The sequence below is a fragment of the Pan paniscus genome, chromosome 6 (genome assembly GCF_029289425.2).
Source record: "Pan paniscus chromosome 6, NHGRI_mPanPan1-v2.0_pri, whole genome shotgun sequence".
Lineage (NCBI taxonomy): Eukaryota > Metazoa > Chordata > Mammalia > Primates > Hominidae > Pan > Pan paniscus.
In genome coordinates this window covers 153,846,117-153,872,484 of record NC_073255.2, presented here as the reverse complement: position 1 = coordinate 153,872,484, position 26,368 = coordinate 153,846,117, and the positions used below count along the sequence as shown (strand labels likewise).

General features: G+C 36.4%; 1 protein-coding gene across 9 annotated transcripts in view; it reads right to left on the bottom strand.

Moving 5' to 3' along the window:
- Nucleotides 1-26,368, bottom strand: part of ST7 (suppression of tumorigenicity 7) — a 274,540-nt gene that overhangs the window by 185,166 nt on the left and 63,006 nt on the right. For 3 of the 9 annotated variants that reach the window (XM_063606360.1, XM_008960717.5, XM_008960719.4), the window contains exon 1: nucleotides 21,937-22,399. The exons of the other annotated variants lie outside the window; for them this stretch is intronic. Coding sequence is in view for 2 of the 3 variants with exons in the window: in XM_008960717.5 (XP_008958965.3) it covers nucleotides 21,937-21,958 (22 nt within the window). In the remaining variant the exon portion in view is untranslated. Of the gene's footprint in view, nucleotides 1-21,936; nucleotides 22,400-26,368 lie in introns of those variants that run through there. 9 annotated transcript variants of the gene reach the window in all.

The following is a 26,368-nucleotide window of genomic DNA, read 5'->3' as shown; positions in this document are numbered from 1 at the left end:
GTCAAATCTCATTTTAATACTTAATTGCATGAATTTTCCCTTAAAGGAAAAAAACCTCTAACTGGATCAAAGATTCAAAAGTAAAAAAGGAAAGCACAAAAGTACTAAAAAGAAAGGTGGGAGGTCTATATATTTTTTAAAAATCTTGGAGAAGGCAAGTCACAAAACAAAAGCCATAAATGAAAAATTTATAAATCTGACTACATGAAAATTTAAAATGTCTACAAGAGTGAAGAATGCCATAAGGAAAAAGACACATTGAAGAACTCACTGGCAATCATGCCACCGTGTTTGGAATTATATTTAATAGGGAATAAAGACAGAGTGATACTCGTCTAATCTCTGTCTTTTAATATCTTATACTTCCCACTTCATTATAATTAATAATCAAGGTACACTCTAGCCCAGACAGAGGCAATAAAACAGTATAAATTGGATGACTCTTTTGGAGAGTAATTTAGTAATTTTACCTTTAAATTTATAAACTGATCTATCAACTCCATTTTGGGGAATTTCTGCTGCAAATATATTTGTGTATATTCACAAAGACTTGTAATAGCCCAAACTGAAAATAGCCTAGTAGTTCCATCAGTAGAGAATTATTTAAATAAACTGTAGTATGGTCATACAAAAGACTACTAGAAGCTGTTTTTAAAAAGAAAGTAATTGATCTAAAGATAGTCTCTACATCTTTTTTAAACACTTGATTAAAAAAGCAAAAACTCAAATAATACAAAAGTGTGGACTGTAAATTCCTGTTTGTGTAAAATAAAGAGGAGAAAATACGTATGTGTATTTATTATGCAAGAATATTTCTCAAAGGTTATGTAAGGTCATCCACATTCCTTGGCTTGTGGCCCTCTCTCTCCATCTTCAAACCCAGCAAAGGCAGGTTGAGTTCTTCTCATATCGCATTACTCTGACCTCTTCTTCTGCCTTCCTCTTCAACATTTAAGGACCCTTGTGATTACACTGAGCCTACCTGGATAATTCAGCATAATGTCCATATTTTAAAATCAGTCTATTATCAACCTTAATTCTGCCTGGTTTAAACCTTAATTTCCCTTTGCCATTTAATATAACATATCCACAGGTTTCAGAGATTAGGACATGGACATAGAGATTTTTGGGGGCCATTACTGTGTTTACCACAGGTATGGGTACACAGTTCAGGGAAAGAGGCTTTCTTATTTTTCTTTAAGGCAAAATATGCTTTATTGAAATACCCTATGCAGCGAATACATATATGCAGAGAGAAGGGGCATTTATATGTGAAAAGTGATCTTATATATGGATATATAAGATAGATGTCAAAAGTAATAAAGCAAATGGGAAACAATTTATAGGAAAACATGAAAAAGAAGAAAACATTCCAGTTAGCACCAAGCATTAATCAAATAATTTCTCCCAGTAGCAACCACTTTGCAGACCTTCATTCTTTGCTAATATTAATCCTTTAAAAGTATCCATACCACTGTCTTATAGCTCTGGCTAATTTAGTGACTGTAACATGGTTTTTTGGCACTAAACATCTCTAGGCTTCACTGGAAGAGAAAAGCAGAACACTCCAGTAACAGCAGAATTTGCAATGAATAACCAATCAATCTGCTTGCTCATCTACTAGAATTACATTCATTCTCAGTGTAGAAAAATGAACATGTGGTAAAGATTCAATTCTACGTTGCCAGATGACACATCTCTAAACTCCTTAAATGAAAATCAGCTGATATCCTTAAACAAACATCACTCAGGCTTTCTTGTTCATGTTCAGGGCCCTCACACCACAAGACAGATACAGCCCTCAAGGGCTGTTCCCCAGAGAAATCCTTAAACATTCTACAAAGCACCATCTACCAATGGTAACTTTTACTCAATCCAGAGAAAAGGAAAGCAAAGGGGTAGATAATGAAGGACGTAGGGAAGAAGAGAGGCAAAAAGGTGAATAATAAGGTTTGATGGGATGTGTATGTGTGTAGTTCCATGGAATAAGTTCTACAGAATGAAATTAGCAAAGAATATTCTTCAAGATAGTAGATTAATTCAGAGTTAATTGTGGACCCTTTTGGCAATGACATTATTGCATAGATTATTTTAAATGCAAATATGGAAGCCTAAATATATCAGCAACCTGGCCTCCCAGTAAATGTTTTTCCCAAGAGGAATTGGACCAATCAGCACTTCATAGTGACCAACAAGTACAACTAGACCCAGGGGCAAAGAAATGAATTGGATCACTAGATGAATCCTTAAAAAGTTTTACCCATGACCATCCCCTAAAGTATTAATATGAAGCAACCTGCTCAGTTGAAATGTGCTGCCCAGAGAGGGTATTTACTATGCGAAGAGCAAATATATACCTACCCACTAAACATGTATTGAACACTAGGAAGGCAGTGTATTAGGGGATTTACACTATACGTAGATATACAGATATCTGTAAAAGGGTGTGTGTGTGTGTGTGTGTGTGTGTGTGTGTGTGTGTATAAAATTTAGTGAATGTTTCTAACTCTTTTTTTTTGAGACAGAATTTCGCTCTCAAATTTGAGACAGAATTTTTTTGAGACAGAATTTTTGCTGGAGTGCAGTGGCTGCGATCTCGGCTCACTGCAACCTCTGCCTTCCAGTTTCAAGCAATTCTCCTGCCTCAGCCTCCCAAACAGCTGGGATTACAGGCGTCTGCCACCAAGCCTGGCTAACTTTTGTATTTTTAGTTGAGAGGGGGCTTCACCATGTTGGCCAGGCTGGTCTTGAACTCCTGACATCGTGATCCACCCACCTCTGCCTCCCAAAGTGCTGGGATTACAGGCGTGAGCCACTGCGCCCAGCCTCTAGCTCTGTCTTTAAAGCAGAGTGCCCTGCTCAAGAAATGGAAGATTTTATGATGATTAATAACATCCAAATCCTACCTGACTGAATTTCTTACAATGAACTGTTTTCATGTGCAAGCATGATGGCTCTTCTTGGGCTCTTCTAGCTTCCATGACAGATTATTTCCCTTGGGACACCTGTCCAAGATTTGCAAGATGCTTGGCCAGGCAAGACAGTCTGGTTTGCGACTACAGAAGATGTGGGATAACTGGCCCAGAATGAGTTCAAGTCAGACTTACCAAGATCTCAGCCTAAGCAAGGGTGCTACACACCCTACTGGGAAGTACTGAAGGGCAGTGTAGAGAGGAGGGATTTGTTTTCAGCCACCTTAACATAAAAAACATAAATTTTTAAAAATAAAATGAAAAGATGTATTTTTCCTACATAAAAGGCAGAAAGCAAATGATATTATTGCATTCTTCCATGTCTTTACAAATTCAGAGTTTGGATAAATTTTTTTTTTTTTTTTGCTTTTACAGACAGGGTCTCACTCTGTCGCCCAGGCTGGAGTTCAGTGATGCCATCAGGGCTCACTGCAGCCTCGACCTTTCAGGCTGAAGTGATCCTCCCACCTCAGCCTCCTGAGTGGCTGGGACCACAGGTACATGAGATCATGCTCAGCTAATTTTTTATTTTTTGGTAGAGACAGGGTTTCCCTATGTTGCCCAGGCTGGTCTTGAACTCCTGGCCTCAAGCAATCTTCCTGCCTTGGCCTTTCAAAGTGCTGACATTACATGAGCCATCATACCCAGCCAATATTTTAAAATATATAGCAAAGAAGTACAAATTTCCAACATAACCTGGTAATAGGAACCAGGTATCTTAAAGTTTGGCAAGCCTTTTGGCCTCCAATTATAGTTCCAGGAATGTATCCTAAGGAAAAAAGCATGGTTACGTGCAAAGATTTAACCTGAACAATGTCTGCCACATCTATTTATAGAGAAAAAAATGCAAAAAAAGAAAACCTAAGTAACAACTCATAAAGGATTAGCTAAAAAAAATGTTTCAAACTACAACAAAGTATTCTGTGGCTGTTAAATTCAGTATTATGAAAAGTATTTATTAAATATTATTAAATGAAAAAAGGCAGATTGTAAGTAATATATACAAAATAATATCCTTTTACACAAATCACTCAAAAACTGTAAGACATATTAAGAGAAAATATCATTGAGTGGAAGGATTTGGATGTTATTAATCATCATAAAATCTTCCATTTCTTGAGCAGGGCACTCTGCTTTAAAGACACAGCTAGAAACATTCACTAAATTTTATACACACACTCCCCCCTTTACATATATCTGTGTATCTGCCTATAGTGTAAATCCCCTAATACACTGCCTTCCAAGTGCTCGATACATGTTTATCCACATTTATACTTATATAACTATGCATTCAACACTTACTATATGTGGAGCACTGTACTAAGCATATATTTACATATGCTATCTCATTTACCTTTACAGCAAGTTTATGAGCAGAATATTGTCCTCAATTGAAAGATTATAAAATTGCCCAAGATGACTAGCCCAGTCAAGGGCAGAACCAAAATCAATCCCGATCTGTCTGACTTCATAGCTCAGATCCTTCTTTTTCTTCTTCCTTCCTTTTTTATTGGTATTAAGACATCTACAATGAAAATGAACTCTGACATGTTAAAAAAAATTGTTTTAGACACTGGAAAGATTAAAATGGTGTTGTGTTCTAAAAAATAGCTCTCACCCTAGCATTAAGAAATGACAGCATCACTAGGTGTTAATCAATACCCAACAGAGAAAAAGTAGTATTAACAAAGTAGACTAAAACTGCCCTGCATAGGTTAATGCAGGAATCAAGAGTGAACAAGCCTTTTCCAGCAGTAGGAACTGTCACAAACCCTACAATTTGCTGTGGTCCCTTTATTTAGTGTACTGGGAGTTTTTGCCATTAGCTTGAGAATGACCTCTAGTAATGAAGATGACTCCAGGAAAATTACAGAAAATTATTCTTTAAAAAGTTATCACATTGGATCTATCTTTTTATTGTCAAACATCTACCATCAGATTTTTTTTCAGTTAAGGCTATAGCAATAAAAAGTCCAGCCCCTTCTCCTAAGCAGTCCCCTTTAAAGAACACAGCTTATATCAAGATATCAATCATCAACATCTCCACACACTGAGCACAATTATCTGGACCAATTATTTCACCGCAGATTTAAATTATTTCCCAAAGCATCCATTGGCCATTGAGAAGAGAGCTTACAGGTTGGGACGCGATGAGCTAAACCATAATGTCAGATACTGGATTTAATCCTATCCAGAAATAATTTCACAAAATTCAAGATGATGCTATTTGCCATATAATTGGAAGTCTCATTTGATCCCTCACACATTCAGAAGCATAGGCTAGCAGTAAAAGACCTTGGGGAACACGAGAACAATAGAAAAAAAAGTCTTTATGTGCAACACAACGTGCTGAACATATAACGGATCATTTTAATAGTTTCATGAAAACTGAATAAAACATATTCTCACCAGCCCCAATAGGACAATGTGAAAAGATCACAGCACTCCCGTATCTCGATTCTGAAAGAAAAGGTCTATTTGTAACTCAGGTTACAAGGTGATGTTAGATGCCATGGCCAACCTTTTTGGATCAGTCTTTTGCCATTAGCTCATCTGTTTTGTACCTCATTCTAATTGATTGCATTTGACTGCCTTCTTTCTTTAAATGGCATCATAAAATCCTTTCCTCATCAGCCTGAAATTGCCTCTCCTTGGGAAGCTTTTGTGGTAGGACTGTGCATTAAGGGCATAACATAAAAATCTAATACTGCATATTTTCATATGAAATACAAGGTCACAGGACCTTCCTCCCAAATGCTAAATTATCCTAATCACCAGTATAAAATACCAATGTTTAGGGGGAAGACTGCCTCACAAAACGTGGCTCAGGCAACTGCTCCGGTTGTCCATGCGACTTCCATGGCAGCTGTTCAGGGCAGAGCTGCTCTCTCCACTTGTATTGCCAGCATTCCTAGAGCCACAATGCTGGGTCCAACCTGTGGCTTTTTACTTGTGTTAGAGAAGGAGGAAGCTTATTAGGAAGAGCACCTGCTGAATTCTGTAAGCGGCCTTTAGGCTGAAGCGCTGAAAGAAAAAAAGTCTGAAACTGTTATCACACCTACTCATACCCCTAGGAAAGGATTTGAAACTGAGTTTAGATTGAGAGATTCAAGCAACTAGGGCTTTCTACCAAAATGCAGGGCATTTTATTATGATGCAAATATCTCATAATACCAAGTGGGCAGCCAAATCCAAAAGTATATGATATCATATCATGCCATATGTATATGATATATCATACCATGGGAATATGATATATGGCTACCCCAGTGAAAGACAATTGCCACCTAAATGCCCCTGTCCCTGCTTCCTTTCTCTTTTTAACATGGTTCTCCCAAAAGGGGCCTTAAATTATCATATCTCATTTGCACAGTAGCTGGATAGAAAACAAAAGGTGCAGAGCCTAGCACTGCTGTTTACCCAGGCTTATTCCTACTGTCAATTCTCAAAAGCAAATAAACAAAATAAAAGCCCAGTCAGCTAAATGCGTAAAATATTCAGTCGTTTCCTGACCAGATTAACCAGTTCCACTGATCATGATAAATGTCATGTTATCCCTTATTCCAGACATTATGTTTTTGAGGGCCACACACATTACAAATGATAAAATATTCTGCATCATTTGGGCTGACAGCTAGTCACTTGTAGCAGTGACCTGATTGCCTGCAGAGGACTGGTCACCATTAGGGAGGTGGCTCAACTGCATGAAAGACAAAATAGAAATGTTAGTGCTTCAGGAACAAAGAGTTCCGATAAAACATAGGAAAGTCAAAACTTAATATGCGGAGTAAGCTTGCCAAACAGTACCAAACAATTCGGGAGATTTATTAAACAGCTAGTAACTATTTCACTTGTCAGCCTCAGACTCCACAAATGCACCCAGGTCAGAAAAAGAAAAACCAGTTACCTCAGGCTTATAACGCTAATATCCTAAGAAACCTCCAGAATCAGTTGTGAAATAGTAATAAAGCTATAAACTTCTTGTATACTTCTCAAGAATTCCCAATCATCTGGTCTTTCATATTATCAGCAAAAATTTATTGATTCATATTAGATCCTGAACTAACGTATTCTTTAAGAACCATCTATTCTGCAAAAAAATGTATTCACTCAGGAAAAAAAAAAGACTGATTCTAATTTTTAAAGCTACAAATTAGAGTACATTCAATGCCAAAGAAGAGGAGAAATTAACTCTATAAACCTAACTCAGTTTTATCTACTTAAAAATGTGAGGTAGAGAAAATTCCAAAAATATTCATGAAAACCAATGTCCTCCTGCTGGCAGCAGTGGTTATAATGGAGATATTTCCCTTATTAAAAATGAAAAAGCCTTAAAAAAACTTTAATCAAATTGCTGTGATGAGAAAGGTTCTGACAGCTATGAAATTGACTCAGTTAAAATTTCTACTATATATGCGTGTTTTACTTTAAGCAAATTAGATGTACCAAATAGAATTTGAATTTGCAGATGAATTATTTGCTTTTGAAAGAAGTCTGCCACCCCTCAAAAAAATTAAAAATAGAAAATGTTTCTTCCATTCATTTGAAACAGTCTACTGACAAAAGAAATCAATGCACAATTTCAGGAAACAAAGGCGAGCCATATTCTGCATCCCTGAATTATTGTTCCAGCCTGACACCACACACAGCTGGTGTTACTCAGACTCCACTTCCTTAACAAGAGAGGCTGGAAAAGGTCAATTTAATATTAAAAACAAACAGACTATAGTCAGGTGCGCAGCTGGTAATTCCAGAGCATATGAAGACCCAAGCACTCAGGGACCTGTGTATTTTATATCTTTAAAAAAAAAAAAACTGCCCAGCTTGCCAGTCCTCTGCATGGAATCAAATGTAAACATGGTCTTGGCCTCATGAAAGTCTGAAGGAAAATTATTTATGTTGCAACACCACAGTAAAAGTTTTTCATTCTAAGCATAAGTCCTGGAGGGTAGCAATGCTGTTTCCTGATCACCCTTACACAACTAAACAAAACATCTTGGATGCATGTTAGTATAAATCCTAAAAGAAACAAACCAGAAAGTAAACTCTTAGGTGTATTATTTCCCTTCTTACATAGTGATAACTCTGTCCATCCCAATTAAAAGTCAAAAAGGTTTATGAAATTCCTCAGGAAAGAAAATGCCACTTAATCCATCTAAATGGAGGTGAAACAATGCAAAGCATGCTATGACATCTATATCAAAATACCATAAAGCTTTTTAAAAAAAGAACTTATATGCATGACTTTAAGAAAATCTAACAAAGCTACAGACATATAAATTAGATAAACCAATGAGTGATTATTAGTATTTAGAGTCTCCTTAAATATTAAGTTAAAATATGATACCATTACAAAGGTATAAATTCCATTCACATTTCAGACATTTTCATGAATAAAGAAAAGGTATTGACCTTATTGTGTTTAATAAGCAAGATACTCTGAGAGATGAGACTAAATATTAGGTGAGGTGAGCATAAAACCTAGAACCACTGATGTTCTGTCTTTAAATAACTTTTAACCCCTCACACATCATAGATTTTCATACAGCAAATGTTTAAATGGGCATATTGAATGCAATTGGAAGGATAAGCAATAACATAAATGACTAATATAATAATACCAATAACAGTAGGTAGCATTCATTGAGCCTTTACTAGGCAACAAATATTTTAAGGCATTTAAAACTCACAACAGGCCAGGCACAGTGGCTCACACCTGTAATCTTAGCACTTTGGGAGGCCGAGGCAGGAGGATTGCTTGAGCCCAGGAGTTCAAGACCAGCCTGGGCAATAGAGCAAGACTACCTCTACAAAAAATAAAATATTAGCAGGGCATAGTGGTGTGCACCTGTGGTCCTATCTACTTGAGATGCTGAGGTAGGAGGATCACCAAGAGCCCAGAGGTTGAGGCTGCAATGAGCTGTGATTGTGTCACTGCTCTCAAGCCTGGGTGCAGAGTGAGGCCCTGTCTCTAAACAAAAAAAGGAAAAAGAACAACAACAATACAAACCACCTCATAGCAGCCCCATGACACAGTATAAGCCTACTTTACAGGGTAAGAAACTGAAGCCAGAGAAGTTAATCTACTCAAGGTCGTGCAGCTAGTAGAATGAGCATTTCAGTCTATTGACTGACTCCAGAGCATGTAAACCAGAAGAGATGCTCCCTCCATTATAAAGTACAACAGAACATTAAAAAATGCAGGATGAGGCTGGGCGTGCTGGCTCACGCCTGTAATCCCAGCACTTTGGAAGGCTGAGGCAGGTGGATCAACTGAGGTCAAAGGTTTGAGACCAGCCTGGCCAACACAGTAAAACCCAGCCTCTACTAAAAATACAAAAATTAGCTGGGCATGGTGGCGGGCACCTGTAATCCTAGCTATTTAGGAGGCTGAGGCAGGAGAATCACCTGAACCCAGGAAGTAGAGGTTGCAGTGAGCCAAGATTGCACTACTACACTCCAGCCTGGGCAACAGAGCAAGGCTCTGTCTCCAAAAAGAAAAAAAAAAAAAAAAAAGCATGTATACAAACAGTAATACAAATCAATATAAAGCAGACATGCATGAATTATAATTTCATTCATCTCATCCCCTTAGAATGTAAACTGCCAGACGACAGGAACCAAACTTAATAAGTTTTTCCATTTAAAACAGTTTTTTCTCGTTATTTGCCATTTGTACATTCAATGCTGCCATTTCTATTCTAGCTTGTACTTTATTTTATATCAAATATATACACAGCATGTTGATGCTGCTATGTAATGTGTTCCTGGTATGGAAATCTTCACAAATAATTAACCTATCAATTGCTTATCATGTGCCATTAAAGGCTTGCCACTTTACTTATTTCATTTAAGCATTACAACAATCCCATGAGGTTAATATTATCCCCATTTTACAGATGAACAAACTGAAGCTAAGAGATAAGATGCCTAAAGCAACATAGTAAAACTAGACCCCCTTATCTGCCTGACCCAAAGCCCAGGTTCTTAAGCACTGCGTTATATATTTACAATAAAAATAACTAACAGAGTAGGCCTGCCTGGAACTAACTTAGAAAAAGGGTGAGAAAGTCAGCATAGATGAATCTATAACCCACTAAGTATATTCACCCTTGCAGCTTTCAAAAGACTACACTAATTAACTAGAGATTGTTGGAGGATTACTGCTTTATAAGCTGCCTAAAACAAAGGTGGATGAATGTGATATTGTCTGGGGGATGAAATATGTTTATAGATTCATATCTATTATGCACATACATAATATGCTGTTTCAGGTCAATTCAATCTCTATCAAACATGGCTTCAAGTTTAAGGACTTTGAAAATTACTGCAAGTAATGCCAAATAATTAGAAAAAGTTCTTAAAAAATAAATTTAAATTCAATTTAATTTTTAAAGGTGACAAATGTCATCCTGAATCTATTTTTAGAGAAAAGTCTGGTTTCAGATCTCTTGATCATAAGGATCCATAGATTTATTAGAGTCTCAAAAAGGTCGATAACTCAACAGGACTACAGAACCAGCTTAATAAAAAAGGGGATCCTGTTTTTGAATATAAAAACTCATAAATTCAGACCTTTCTAATTAAAGAAATGTGAATATTTGGCAAGAACTGGAGTAAAATATATATAAATATAATAAAGTGATTTCCTAAGCTACGACAAACAAGAGAAAGAACAAATGTTCTAAGGGCCATAAAAGTAGCATTTACATAAACATAATTTTTAAATGTTCTAAGTACAAAACCATTCTTTTTTTAATTTTAAAAATATTTTAACTAGGCCAGGCGTGGTGGCTCATTCGTGTAATCCCAGCACTTTGGGAGGCCAAGGAGGGCAGATCACTTGAGGTCAGGAATTCGAGACCAGCCTGGTCAACATGGCGAAACCTCATCTCTACTAAAAATACAAAAATTAGCCACACGTGGTGGCATTTGCCTGTAATCCCAGCTACTCAGGAGGCTGAGGCAGGAGAATTGCTTGAACCTGGGAAGCGGAAGTTGCAGTGAGCCAAAATCACACCACTGCACTCCAGCCTGGGTGACAAAGCAAGACTCCGTTGCCAAAAAAAAAAAAAATATATATATATATATGCATATATGCATATATATATGTATATATGCATATATACGTATATATGCATATATATGTATATATGCATATATATGTATATATGCATATATACGTATATATGCATATATACGTATATATGCATATATATATGCATATATACATATATATATACACACACACACATACACACACACACACATTTATTTTAGGTTCAGGGGTACATGTGCAGTTTTGTTATATAGGTAAACTCGTGACTCAGGGGTTTGATGTACAGATTATTTTGTCACTTCAGTAATAAGCATAGTACCCAACAGTTTTTTGTGGGTTTTTTTTTTCTGAACCTCTCCCTCCTCCCACCCTCCTCCTTCAAGTAGGCCCCAGTGTTTGTTATTACCCAATTTCTGTCCATGTGTTCTCATTATTTAGGTCCCACTTAAAAGTGATAACATGCAGTATTTGGTTTTCTTTTCCTGTGTTAGTTTGCTAAGGATAATGGCCTCCAGTTCCATCCATGTTCCTGAAAAGGACATGATCTTGTTCTTTTTTATGGCTGTATAGTATTCCATGGTGTATATGTACCACATTTTCTTTATCCAGTCTACCTCTGATGCACATTTAGGTTGATTCCATGCCTTTGATATTATGAATAGTACTGCAGTGAACATATGCATGCATGTGTCTTTATGGTAGAATTACCTGTATTCCTTTGAGTATATATCCAGTAGTGGGGTTGCTGGGTTGAATGTTAATCCTGTTTTTGGTTCTTTGAGGAGCTGCCATACTGCTTTCCACAATGGCTGAACTAATTTACACTTCCACCATCAGTGTATAAGCGTTCCCTTTTCTCTGCAACCTCAACAGCATCTGTTATTTTTGACTTTTTAATAATGGCCATTCTGACTGGTATGAGATGGTATGTCATTGTGGCTTTGATTTGCATTTCTCTAATGATTAGTGATATTGACCATTTTTTCATATGCTTGTTGGCTGCATGTATGTCTTCTTTTGAAAAGTGTCTGTTCATGTCCTTTGCCCACTTCTCAATGGGGTGGTTTTTTGCCTGTATGTATAAACAATTCTAATCTATTTGTTAAGACATACCCTCAAAAGACTTCTTCATGACAACATCTGTTTAGTGAAATCTCACTTTCCAGGTTATTTAAGATTTTTACAAGTGCAAATAATTCCTCCAAATTCAAATTAATGATGCTTTACTAATACCACCACTTTTACATTTACTATATGTTCCCTAGAAACATATATTCAGTGGGTAATATAAGTCACTCCACTCCAAATAAGTATTCTTCTATCAGTGAAAAATATCCTAACTATTCTTTTAATTTTATAACTGGTTTCACCATTGTGAGAGAAATTAAAGACCTAAATTAAACGACAAATATACCATGTTCATGAATTGCAAAACTTAATATTGTTAAAATGTCAAACCTCCCCAAGTTACTTTATAGATTAAATATACTCTCAATCAAAATCCCAGGTCTTTTTGTAGAAATTGACAAGCAAATTTAAAAATGCATAGGGATATGAAAGGATCACGTATAGCCAAAAGAATTTTGAAAAAGAACAGACTTGGAGGGCTTACACTACCTGATCATAAAGCTATACAGTAATAACAATTATAGTATTGGCCTAAGGATAAATATACAGATCCCTGGAATAAAATAGACTAGAAATATAGGGTGAATTGACTTCTGATAAAGTTGCCAATTCCATGGAGAAATGACAGTCTTTTCAAGAAATGGTGCTAGAAGAAGTGAATATTCATTTCACTAAAAAAAAAAAAAAAAAAATGAACATTTACCATTACCTCATATTACAAACAAAAATGTACTAAAGATGGATCATAGCACACATAGAAGCAAAACACATAAAACATCTGGAAGAAAATACAGGAGAAAAATATTCATGACAATAACATAAGCAAAATATTTTTACATAGGACAGAAGAAATTGATAAACTGGACTTCATCAAAATTAAAAACTTAACATTATTAAGAAAAAAGGAAAGCTACAGACTATAAGAAAATATTGTCAATACATACACCTGACAAAAGATTTGTATCAAAATATATGAAGAACCTTCAAAACTCGGTAATAAGAAGACAACCTCATTTTTAAAACAGGCAAAGGATTTGAACAGACACAACCAAAGAAGATATACAAATGGCCAAAAAGAACATGAAAAATTGTTCAATATGATAAGAATGAAAGACATGCAAATTAAAATCACAATATACCATTACACACCCACAAAATTAGCAAAAATTAAAAAGACTGACAATACTAAATGTTGGCAAGAATGTGAAGCAAGTGAACTCCCATCCATTGCTAGTGGGAATGTAAAACGGTATAACCACTTTGGAAAATGGTTTGGCAGTTTCTCAACAATGGCATGCCTAGGTATTTACCTAAGAGAAATGAAAACATATGTCCACATAAAGAAATATACATGAATATTTATATATGCAGCATATATATTTATAGCTATATATTTAACATACAAAATATGTGTTAATTATCCATGTTATCAGTAAGATTTACAGTCAAGAGTAGGCTATTAGTAGTTACGTTTTTAGTGGTAAAAAGTCATGTGGATTTTCAACTGTGCAGGGATCAGAGCCTCTAACCCCTAAGTTGTTCCAGGGTCAACTGTATAGGCATTCCTGCCCACAACCCCAGCTGAGCCCTAAGTCAACAGCTAACCTCAACTGATAGTATATGCCAGAGCTATCCTGGAGATCCAGTTCAGGTGAGCCTTTAGATGACTACAGCACTGACAGAAATCTAACTGCATGAGACCCTTCATGAGAACCACCAATGGAGTCCAGTCAACCCACAGAACTGTGAAAGATAATAATACATAATTGTTTTAAACCAGTATGTTTTGAGGTAGTTTGTTGTGTAGCAATGGGTAACCGAAACATCATTATACCAACACAAGACCTAGGAAAGTTTCAGATGAGAAATTCAGACTTCTGAGACAAGTCCAGGCTTGGACCATCGATGCGTACCACCAGGCCAGACCCTACCAAAGCCTCCCCCTGAAAAGTAGGTGTTCTAGAAGAAGCCAGAGGTGGAGGAGGTAGTAAAGAATACCCCAATGGAGTCACTGTGATTTCCTAATCTATATGCATTACAGTCGGGCTTGCTACTGCCCAAAATATGCCAAAAAGCCTCAATCTTAACAGTCTGAAATGCTCACAAAACAAATGTAAAATAATTTTTCTAGTTCCTGAAATTATATTAGTATTGCAAGCAAACAATTCTCAATTTTCATGCTGTACATAAACTGATGATTATTAGTAACTCATTATTTTTACTTAACCTTTAAGAATGGTAAGCAAACTTAGATTAGACGTAGTCAACTTACCAGTACATGGTAAATTATCAGTATATGGTAGTTTACCCACTAACAAATTTGGGCTTAGTAATAAAAGTCCATATGCTATTATTTTGTTTGGGTCATTTGTTCCTGCTCTGAAGGATGACAAGAGCTGATTACTGGCATGTTTCTGACATGTACCCATTATGTGTGATAAACTCCTTGGCCTAGAAAATTTTATTAAACTCAATATTAACACCCTACAAGCCCACACATCATATTTTCAATGATATTACCTTACTCCACAGCAGATTCAAATTTTAAAGAACATGAGCACTTGATATATGCTAGGTACCCTGCTACACTCTGGGGATTTATCGTCAACTGATAGGAATTTCATTCAGAAGAGCCCAGTGGTGGCTCTGAATCATTAACACATTGACATTACTGAGAACCATAATGTGACACAGACTGGTGTGTTTATTTTATATCACTTATTCATTTTAGAGACAGGGTCTTGCTTTGTTACCCAGGCTTGTCTTCAACTCCTGGGCTCAAACAATCCTCATGCCTCGGCCTCCCAAAGTGCTGAGATTACAGGTATGGGCCACCATGTCCAGCCCAGAGTCTAAAGAGAGACATTTCTGGAACACTTAAAATTCTTAACTTTATTTTATTTTATTTTATTTTATTATTTTATTTTATTTTATTTTATTTTATTTTATTTTATTTTATTTTATTTTTGAGACGGAGTCTCACTCTGTTGCCCAGGCTGGAGTGCAGTGGTGTGATCTTGGCTCATCACAACCTCTGCCTCCTGGGTTCAAGTGATTCTCCTTCCTCAGCCTCCTCAGTGCTGGGACTACAGGCATGTGCCACCATGCCCGGCTAATTTTTGTATTTCAGTAGAGACAGGGTTTCACCATGTTGGCCAGGCTGGTCTCAAACTCTTGACCTTGTGATCCACCTGCCTTGGCCTCCCAAAGTGCTGGGATTACAGGCGTGAGCCACTGTGCCCAGCCCTTTATTCTTAACTTGGTAAGTATTTTTATGTTTATTTAAATACTTATGTGTCTATTACTCATACTTACATGGAAAACACTTGCACTGATGAAGTGTTCTGAGTGGACAACATTCCAACCTTTAGTGGCTGATGCTAATCCTGCAAGAGTGCCATGACCAATCAATGATGCTTGCCACAGGGCATCTGGCATTTGCCAACCCTGACCCATTTCATTTCATTAGTTTCATACAGTCTCCTCCCCTCAAACCTCCTATTGGGTCCCTTAAAATATTCCCATCATAGAACTTCCAGTCTTCACCCAGCCTTAAGAAGTGACATCTCTCTTCAGCCAGTATTTTCCACTGCTGGACTCTCTCTCCACAAACGCCCCTTGATAAGCCCTACCCTGGCAGATATCCAGGCCCCCAAAGGCCAATTCCCCTAACACAGAGAGTTCATTGGATAAGTCACACGGTAAGCTTAGACGGTAGATGGTTAAACCCTGGTAGTACATGGTAGAGCCATGATATGAATCCAAGCAAGTGAAAGCCAGAGTCTCCGCAATTAGTTGCTGCATCTGGCATGTGGTTGCTGCCATTTCTAAACATGCATTAAATTGCATATTCATTTTTTTGCTCATAAGTATCTGAATTAATTACTAATACAAATAAAATATATTGAAAATCTTACTATTTACTATTCTAGCACGGTAAATGGGACCTTTTAAATAATATAGCATTTGTGCATTTTCTTGTTAAAAACATTAATAATTATGTTAACTCATGCTTTATACTGACTAGGAAAAAATGGAAGGATATCAATACACTTCAAAAAAGGAACAAAAAAATGACTATACAATTTATAGTCTATAAATGACTCTACAATTTGTAATGTCCATATAGTCTCATATTGAAAATTTAACAGTATTTGAACATAAATTAATGCAGTGACTATTATTAATGTTTAAAAAATACACATGATCAATGACTTTTCCAGCTCAGAATCCATAACAACAATGAATCCTATTCACATCCTGTGTAACTCCAAGGGGATGCTATGGGGAAAGTTTCCATATATGGTAATTTTCCCCATAGACTCCCCACAGTTTATACAGGATATGAATCTGGTCCATTGTGACAATGAAAACAACAAATCACTGAAGACTCACACGTAATTTTTTTCTGAACAAACTACAGACTAACAAATAGACCAATACTGAAGGGAAAATAAGAAATCTGAGGATTTAAAAATAACCATTGCATATTTTTACTCCATTTCTGTACTAGTATATAAATATGCAGAAGAAAAAAATTTCCTTATTTACTTTAAAATATTATCTTGATACTAAAAATTACAATGTCAACTACTAACAGCCAAGGAACTCAAACGGAAATTTCACATCAGAATGTGTGTTATCAGAAAAAAAGAAAAAGTGATATGGTAAGATGAGTCAAATACATTACATGAGCTTTACTTTTTCAAGCTCCTGTATGACTATGTTCCAGTATAATGCCTATAATCCATAATTATTTTTCCATGTTTGTGACTTCAGCAGTCTGTGGTTTTCTACTTATCTAATGTCATGCAATATTTTTCTTTTACATTCAATGCTCTAAGTGCAGACTTAGAGGTGGGTTTTTGTGCACATACTTAAGTATTTCTATTTTTGTTTTAAGATGAAAGCATCTAAAATCTGATGCAGCTAAATCTAATAACCAGATTAATGTTATTAATGGGAAAGGAAAATGGCTCATGTTCCTAAATTACCTAGTTTCATATGACAAATAATAATAAAAAGGAAAACCAAATAGAGTACTAAAATGCCAAACATACTAACAGCAAAAACAGCAGTCTCTGACACAATGATTTAGTAATAATTAGATGCTTATTTTGAGAAATGGTCCAAATGTGAACAGCCATTTTTGAATGACCATAGTTACTATTCAAATCTCAGCCAATTCACAGAAATTACACACCAAAACAACAGGCCCAAGTTTAATCTCACATGTGACCAGTTACCAAGAATGGCCTGAGATGCACATAAAAGAGTACAACTCACTTTTTTTTTATCAAAGAGATGTCTGTTTAACTACAGTATCTTGATGACTTAATATTGCTAGAGTATTATTCATTTGACTACCTCTCACACAATGGCTCAAAATTTCAGAAAATTATCTAGTTCTTGGTAACATGGTACCACACTCCCTATTAAAACTGAGAAGCTGTCAGTTTCAACTTAATGCACTCATCAGTAATGAAAACCAAAAGCAGCAACTGAACTTTTGGTGCCCATCAAAGACAAATCACATGGGGTATCAAACTGTATCCCAAATTATTGCCAGCATCTGGCTGCCCACCCCAGGTGACGTAGCTATCCAGGGAATGGCAGGGAGTATGTGTGGACCAGACACACCAGAGCTAAAGAGGACTCCTGATCCCCTGACACAGCCATCCACTAGTTTCTCATCTCCACTAAGCTCAGGTTGGGGGATCCTACTAAAGCTTTGTTGGTTCTCTGGTGATTCATTTTCCCCCTCCACAGATGCTCTAGATGTTCTTTTTAATTATTATAACTATACAAAAAATTTTGGAAGAAGGATAAAATAATGCTATTTGCCCCAGGGACACTCTGTTTCTCAGCAGGTAAGGTGTTGCTCTCTTCACTGAACTAATAAGGTAGGTGCTTTGGAAGATGCATTAACGTGTTAGACCAGGGCACAATTCCCACCACAATACTTCTTAAGTGGTACCCTTGAGAATTGAAAAAGCAAAACATGGGAGAGGAGACAAGAGGAGGACTGAGCCCAATAAATGCTAATTAAATAATTCATCATACTTAAAGTATCTACTCTTTGAAGAATAACTGGCTTTATCAAGGAGGATGTAACCAGATGTCAGCAGTGCAAAATCAGTTTTCCTCAAAACCATTTATTCCACAAAAAGAAAGGATGACATTTTTTCTCCCTTCCTCCTAAAAATATTTTCTCCTCTTATAAAATTTTAAGAGAAAAATTGTTTAATTTTGAAGAATTTAATCAATTTATTTTAAAATATATCATTAAATCAGCCAGGTGTGGTGGCTCACACCTATAATCCCAGCACTTTGGGAGGCTGAGGCGGGAGGATCACCTGCGGTCAAGGGTTCAGGACCAGCCTGGCCAACATGGTGAAACTGCATCCCTACTGAACAAAAATACAAAAATTAGCTGGGTGTCATGGCACATGCCTGTAGTCCCAGCTACTCGGGAGGCTGAGGCAGGTGAATCACTTGAACCCAGGAGGCAGAGGTTGCAGTGAGCCAAGATTGTGCCACTGCACTCCAGCCTGGGCCACAGAGCAACAGGGTGAGACTCGGTCACACACACACACACGCACACACACTATATATATATATAAAATCAAATTAAGAACTCCAAATATACATTTTAATTATCACCTTCCTCAACAAAACTTGATAGTACTTTCTTCTTACACCTAAAGTATTCTGACCACAGAAACTAAAACTGTATATCTTCAAAGCAGTTAAAGAGCAGACACACTACTCCCATTTTTAGACATGGGAAATTTTAGTAAAGGAAAAGCTCAGTGAAATACATCAAGATGGTAATAAACGGAGTTACAGAAGCTATACTTCCTGCTTTGTGATGATTAGTCTACACATACTATAGAACACCCATTTCAAAGTGAGCCCAAAATAGATTGACTGTGGCCAATCTGCACAACTGTGGGAGATTCAGATTCACTAAGTCAAAGAGATGAGACTAGTATCATTGGAGATATTGATGAAAGCAGTGTGAGGCATAAAAGAGCATTTATTAATTCTATTGCCATAGCTGTGTAAGTCTTTAACTTTGAAGAACTAGCGTTTACTCTTCCACATAAATTTTTTGGTATTTTAAAGGCTTTTTTTGTCTGTTTTTTTGGTGAGGAAGGGTGCAAGTATTTAAAACAATATTATTTCAGTAAGACAGAATGTATTATAATGTGATATCCAGGCTACTGCAAATTTCTGACCTCAAAGGTCTGAAAGATAAAATCAACTTAATCAATACAATATTTGAAAATGAAGACACTTCCTTCTCTTACAGGCAAAGAGCAAGGGGGAGATAAAGAAAGTTTAAAAGAGCCACTTACAACATGAATCTATGGCATCAGAAGTCAGAATAGTGGTTACCTTTTCATGAAGAGGGGAAATAATATTGACTGGGAAAGGCCACAAGAGAACTTCCAGGGGAAATGGAAATGTTCTGTATTTTGAGCTGAGTAGAGTTCTATGGGTATAAACATGGGCAAAAATTCACTGAGCTGCACACCTAGACTTAAGCATTTTACTGCATGTAAATCATACCTCAATTTAAAAAGTAAAAGCATCCTATACAAGTAAGGCACTGCAACCATAATCAAGGGTAAGAATCACGAAATCAGAATAAGTTAAAAAAAATTAACCCTTACCAGGATCTACCACAGTACTGTATACAGAATAGATAGTTAAACAAGTATTTCTTATGATAATTTAGTAAGAACACCCTAGATGGTTTGGGAGATCCCTTTTGAACTAATTGGAATTTCAAATGCGACTATTTTCCTGAATATTTTAAATATAGTTTCAAACCTAAAAAATAGCCTCCAAAAGGTTGACATCAAAGGCCAAGAAAGCTATGTCTCAGAACACAAAGAAAATACACTTGTCCTAACACTGAATGCAGACTTAGGGTATCTTCTTTTTTTATTATTATTATACTTTAAGTTCTGGGGTACATGTGCAGAATGTGCAGGTTTGTTATATATGTATACACGTGCCAAAGAAGGCAATTCATTTTCAACACGATATCCACTGACAGTACGAATCTACCTATAAGCAAGAAACAGAGCTTAACACTCATGAAAGACAAAAAATGCTAAAAACCTGTATGATAGTATTCTGTCTTCTGAAGGATATTCTATTCTCTTCAGTAATTTAGCAGCTACGGAGGCCACAAGCAACCAGCAGTTTTCACACATACCATACAGCGCATAGGTGATATTATCAAAAGATCAGGTTTGATGATCAGGAAAGGCTATGCGTCTGCTTGGTAACACTGAGCAGACAATGTTAGAGTCCCTAGTCCAAGAACCAAAGACTTCTGCACTGAGTTTTAACTTCCATTTTTGGCTAAACCAAGTAACAGGTCTAATTTTCCTTTAGTATATAATTATTTCTGTCCATACCTAGGCTCCTGCATAAGCAAAATTCCATGACTGAAATGAAACTGGACGGTCTTTGACACTTAGTGATTTATTTCTATTTCTTAGATAACCAATTCTAAATGCACCATTAAGTGAATTAAAAAATAATGCCTAAATTATTAGGAAATAATACTGTCACATGCTGAATGGGACATTACCTGTCACTATTATTCTAACACAACTTTGATTAGGCAATGTGGTAGTCTGAGATGAGAAGCTTCTACAGTGAAACAAAAGTAATTAACCTTTTTAAAAAGCCAATCAAGAAACAAAAGAACTGAGGATTATTAGCTCTCTCGAAATGCTACTATTCTGCAATAATCAGTTATGCACAAACAGTCACACTGATCACCTGAGATCAGAAAACAAAGGTCAAATTACAAGTTCGTAAGAAATCAGTTTCCTAAATTCCTCCCCTAAACCCCTTCTCCCTAGCAAAGATAGTGGCTTGCCAATATTTAATGTTCTAGCCAGCAGGTTGAAAGTCTCTTTAGAAATTCTTATCTCTTTTAGAAATTCTTAACTGTCATTTTTGCTAATAGACAATGACAAAATATTCTGCAGAGCCTGTACAACTGCATTGACGTTATATTTCTACATCAACATTAAATAATCCTCACATAGTTTGGTTATAATTTTTAAAATATCCATTGTAGCTGTCTACAACTGCTGTCCTGCCTGGCCCATTGTGCAGGGCCTTCTCTGCACCAAAGCAATTTCATTGTATAAGTTTTTAAAAAGATATGATCCTGCTGGACTGTGATGCTAGCCAGCATATCAAAATTGAAGCCACTGTGGGAAAAAAAAAAAAATCCATCCTCAAAAATAAAGCGATTTCTTATTCATTCAGAATCTACCTATAATGTCTATGTTTTTGTAAAAACATGGAAGAAGAGTATATAATGATAACTATTTATCTCTTTAGATGAAAAAATGTAAGCCTTTCTTTCCTTTCTAATAAACACTATCATCTCAGATCCTCCCAGTATCTATTTTAAGGTTTAAGCACCATTACGGAGCCTACAACAATAGATCAGTGACAGGCCTGATCCCATCAATTAACACATTCTAGGGTGGCTGTATGGATTCTGGTTTTCCTACCTCCCTCTTAGAGGCCTGGTTTTGACACATTGACATCCCTGGCCTTAAGGATGAATAACCCAGTTAAGGGGAGTTCCTTCCCTGAGACCAATTCCTTTGTAATTAGAGCCAAAATACAAAGGTTGTTAATGACCTAAGGCAAAGTGATATGAACTCTAAGCCAATGAAACCATGACAGCAAGCAGATTTCTAAATAGCAGAGAAGTGGGATCCATTTACTTACATGAAGATTCAGTGCCAAACATGGCTGGCTCCAGAGGCTGCTTTTTAAAAATTAGAAGAAAGAAAAGGGAAACAAAAAAGAAAGAAAAGCGAGGAGAGTGTACATGTGAGAGTGAAGAGATGAGCCGGCTACACAGCAGGGGTCATGAAGCCAGACAATGCAGTCCAAGCTGTGTCCAGCTGCCAGATTCTCCTGTTACGAGCTTCAGTTTTCTCCCGTGTGATTGAAATGCAAGGTCTCTTAACAGCACCAAAAACCGAAGAGCTGCTTTTGAAAATCCACTAGGCAAATGAAGGCCGACGTGGCTCTTCTGGGATGCAGTGAGGCTGGACTAGGTAGCAGCAGGGGCAGGACTGGGAGCAGCAGCAACAGCGGATACTGCAATCCCCAGCCCTGCTGTAGCAGTAAGACAATAGCAGGGCTTATGCATACGCTGGATGACGTCAGGGACACTGCACAGACCGACTGCGCCGCTTGAGCCAGAGGCTCCAGGGGCTCCAGGAGAGCAGCGTGATTGAAAGGGGAATTCCTTTGTCACAAAATGCACAAGACCGAGAGCCACGTATACATTCCCCTCCTGCGCAGCTCTTCATCCCATGATACCAGGCAGTAAAAGAGGACTCAAAGAAATTTAAATATTGGCTTTATAGCAATTAACCACAAAGACATCATGCATATCAGTCTTCTTGGTTTTGCGCAGCATATAGAAAGAACTTTTCAAGGGAATTAAGAATATCAGAAATGAGAAACATTATCTGCCTTTAGAAGTAATTACAGAAGAGTTCATCGTTATTTTCTCGAAGCTTATGGTAGATTGACAGATCAAGGATTGTACACTCAATCACAAGTATGTGAAAATATATTACACATATATTCTAGGCACATAAATACATACAAATGTAACAGTAAAATAGTAATCTTAAGTACTTAGAACACTGCTTGGCACACAGTGAATACTCAAATGCAGGCAATTCCATTACTAGCTATTTTGCAACTATTATTCAAATGTGAAAAACGCTGCTCTAGGAATATATTTACATACATGTATTTCTCCTATTTCTTCATCGTGCCTTACATGAATTTCTGTCATTTTCCAGAGCAACTCAGTCATTTTAAGACTGTGTGCACACACCTGTGTATACCTCTGTATGAGTAAGCATTTGTGACCAACCCATTTCTTTTTGATCTACCCACACAAAGAAATAATTGAAAATATTTTATCTCTTGACTCACTGGAACAAAAAATGTCTTCCTGTATTACCATATTCTTATAAATCTGTTTTTAAAGAAAAAGTACTAGAAGCATATGAACTTTCATTAGCTATCCAACACAAGCCAAAAAAAGAGTTTTATGTTTTTAAAATACTGAAATGCACAAAAAGTAAATATATATACATATATACGTAACCCCACAATCCCACACTTTTAAAATCATATATAGTAGAAAGTTCAATAGTTCAAGTCTCCTCTCCACCCATTCATCCAAGGTATATACCTTTTCGAATTAATTTCTTGTGTTCACAGAGACATGTCTTGATCTCAATACAGTTTTTAAATATTAAATTCTGCTATGAAAGTGGAACCACATATTACTTTAACATCTAAAAATATCATTAGTACTTTTTCTCGTCAGTATATGTAGGATCTACCTCATCCTTTTAAAGACTGCATAAGATTCCACTGTATGAATGTACCACAGTTTATTCAGGGTAACTTGATCTTTAGCTTACTAAAAATGCTGAGCCATTAAGAAGAACATTTGATGATGCTACATAAGATAAAGAACAAATCATCTGTTGCGGGAAAGAATAACAATAGCTAATATTTACTGAGTGTTTACTATGTGCCAGGCACTATCCTGGGTCCTTTACATGTATAAACCCATTTAATCTTCATAATAACCCTACAAGGTATATACCACTTTTATCCACATTTGACAAATGGTTAAATACTTTGTCGAGGTCACACAGGTGGTGAATGATATACTGGGCTTCAAACTCAGGAGTCTGGATCCAAAGCAATGCTCTTAAGCACACTACGATAATGCCTCTTTCTTGAACAATGAATAAATAATCAGCAAAATTATATTTAAGGATTTAACTGAAATGTAGGGAAAATAGAAACCAACTCAAAACGTGAAGGAAAAAAAATCCTTAAAAGAGAAAGGTCATCAGAGACAGAAAAAAAAAATCACAGAAAATTGCAGGAATTAATAAAAATGTATACCTTCAAAAACAGTCACATCAACAACCAAGGGGGAATATCAATAATGATGTTGAAATGTAACTGTAGGAAGTGGGAAAGGATAATACAGTTCAAAAGGGTGGAACCTTAAAGCCAGAATATTGTCTTACATAAGATCTATTTTAAATTGCATATGAGATGTTGTCACATAAATAGTCACTCAAATAGTGGATGGATGTGGCCATCAGAAAGGCAAGAGGGAAAAGAGAATGAGAAAATGGCCCCTGGGTTAGAGATATTTTCAAACAGAGGCCATAGTCTACATGTAATAACTGCTTTGCCGACTCATTTATGTTGCTCCTTTTGTTGGCTCATACATGAGAGGGTGTGTATATGTGTATGAAAATGCATTTTTCTGAGGGCCTATATTTACTTCTTGGCACAGGCTTCTAAGAGTTAAAGGCTGTGATTTTTTTAAGTCTACTTTTTAGACAACTGTAACAGGATCAGTATGCTAAAAACATTAGGCATCTCACTTGCCAGGAAAACCGGACACAAATCACACCCTCTGACTCCTATGAAGATTTCTGTTATGTGGAGGCCTGAGGCATTTCTAACCACTTTAGAACATTTGGATCCACATTGTTGAAGACCCATCTTTGACCAAAGTGATTCCAAAAGTTTAGTTCATTCCAGTTCTCTCCTCTAGTCAGCTTAAAGAAGGAACACAAAGTTTAATATGTTGTCTAAAGAAAATGTAATGAAGAAAAATGAAGGATGAATAAAACTGATCTGATATCCCTTACTAACCCCCCTCCAAAAAAAAAAGTCATATAATACAATCCAAACCCAAAGTGATCTTTGGCTTAACCACTCTGTCTGAATACCCCTGCCTGCAACCTTGCCCTTCCTTCACAGTAAAGACAGTGCTGTTAATTTCTAGATAAAGTTAGCAACGAAAGGAAGGAAAACATTCAAAATAGTTTAGTGGTCAAAATAATAATCATTAAATGAGAAAGCTATTGACAAAGAACAATTATAGCGAAAATCTTAAAGTCAGTCAATAGTCACTTTTAAAGGAAAGCCTATCAAGCATTCAGTCAACAACTATTTTCTGGGAGCTTACTGTTCTACACTCTAGGCATCAGCCATGAACAGAGTCCCTCCCCCTATGAAGCTTGTATCTTAGTGAGTGAGACAGAGAAACAAACACGTGACGTGTCAAGTGATGGTATATGTGATGAACAAAGATAAAGAGGAATTAGAGGATAAGGAGTAATTGAATGAGACGGTTATTTTAGGTAAAATTATCAGGAAAGGCCACTCTAAAAAGGTGACATTTCAACAAGACCTGAAAAAACCACATGGTTAGACTGAAAACCACGTGGAAGGAAGAGTGTTTCATGCAGAGGCCTTAATAGAAGTGTTTTGGGCCCCTTAAATTATTTTAATAATAAATCTATTCTTGAATCATCAAATATCAGTTTTGAAAGATATCCCCTTCAGTGCTATAATGATGCCATTAGTACAAAAGTGATTGTGCTGAAAGCAAAATAAATGCTGTTTTCTAATACAAAAAAATCACTCTGCCATGAACTGAAAACATGAGTTGTTCTCTTCAAAGTTTAATAGATTAAATACAGCTATCTTTGCAATGAATGTGTAAATGTTTATAAAAATCACTATGAAAGACAACAGTCAAAAGGGCTTCTCACCACATCAGACAGGTAATTTAATTAATGTATTTATTAATGTGGTAAGAACTTAAACCATATTTTTTTCTCTACAGCACACACAACTAAATTTGAAAGTGCCATGTGAATTTCCTTAAAGTCACCTCCTTTGTTCACACTAAAGTTCTTAGTTTCTTAGGATTCTCTTGATGTCTATTTAGAATGTTAAGGCTGTACATCTTAAACTATCAATTATACATATATAAAGTATTACTTAAGAACAACAAATGTTTTAATGGCAATATACGAACTATAGAAAATGAAAGAATTCTTCAATGATGGTGTTCTTTGTGGGAGGAGGTATAAATTTATAACTAAAAGCATACTCATAGTAAAGCTCTGTGGTAGGATTTTACAAATTTGATTTCTCTGCATATGGCTAAAATGTGTTCCTTCCTGCTTCAATGTAGTACCACACATAAAGCGAACCTTCTAAAAAGGTGGGTGCATTTTATTTCAGAGCCCTGGAACAAAAATTCTGGCATGCTAATCTTATGAGGAAAAGAAAATCAAAA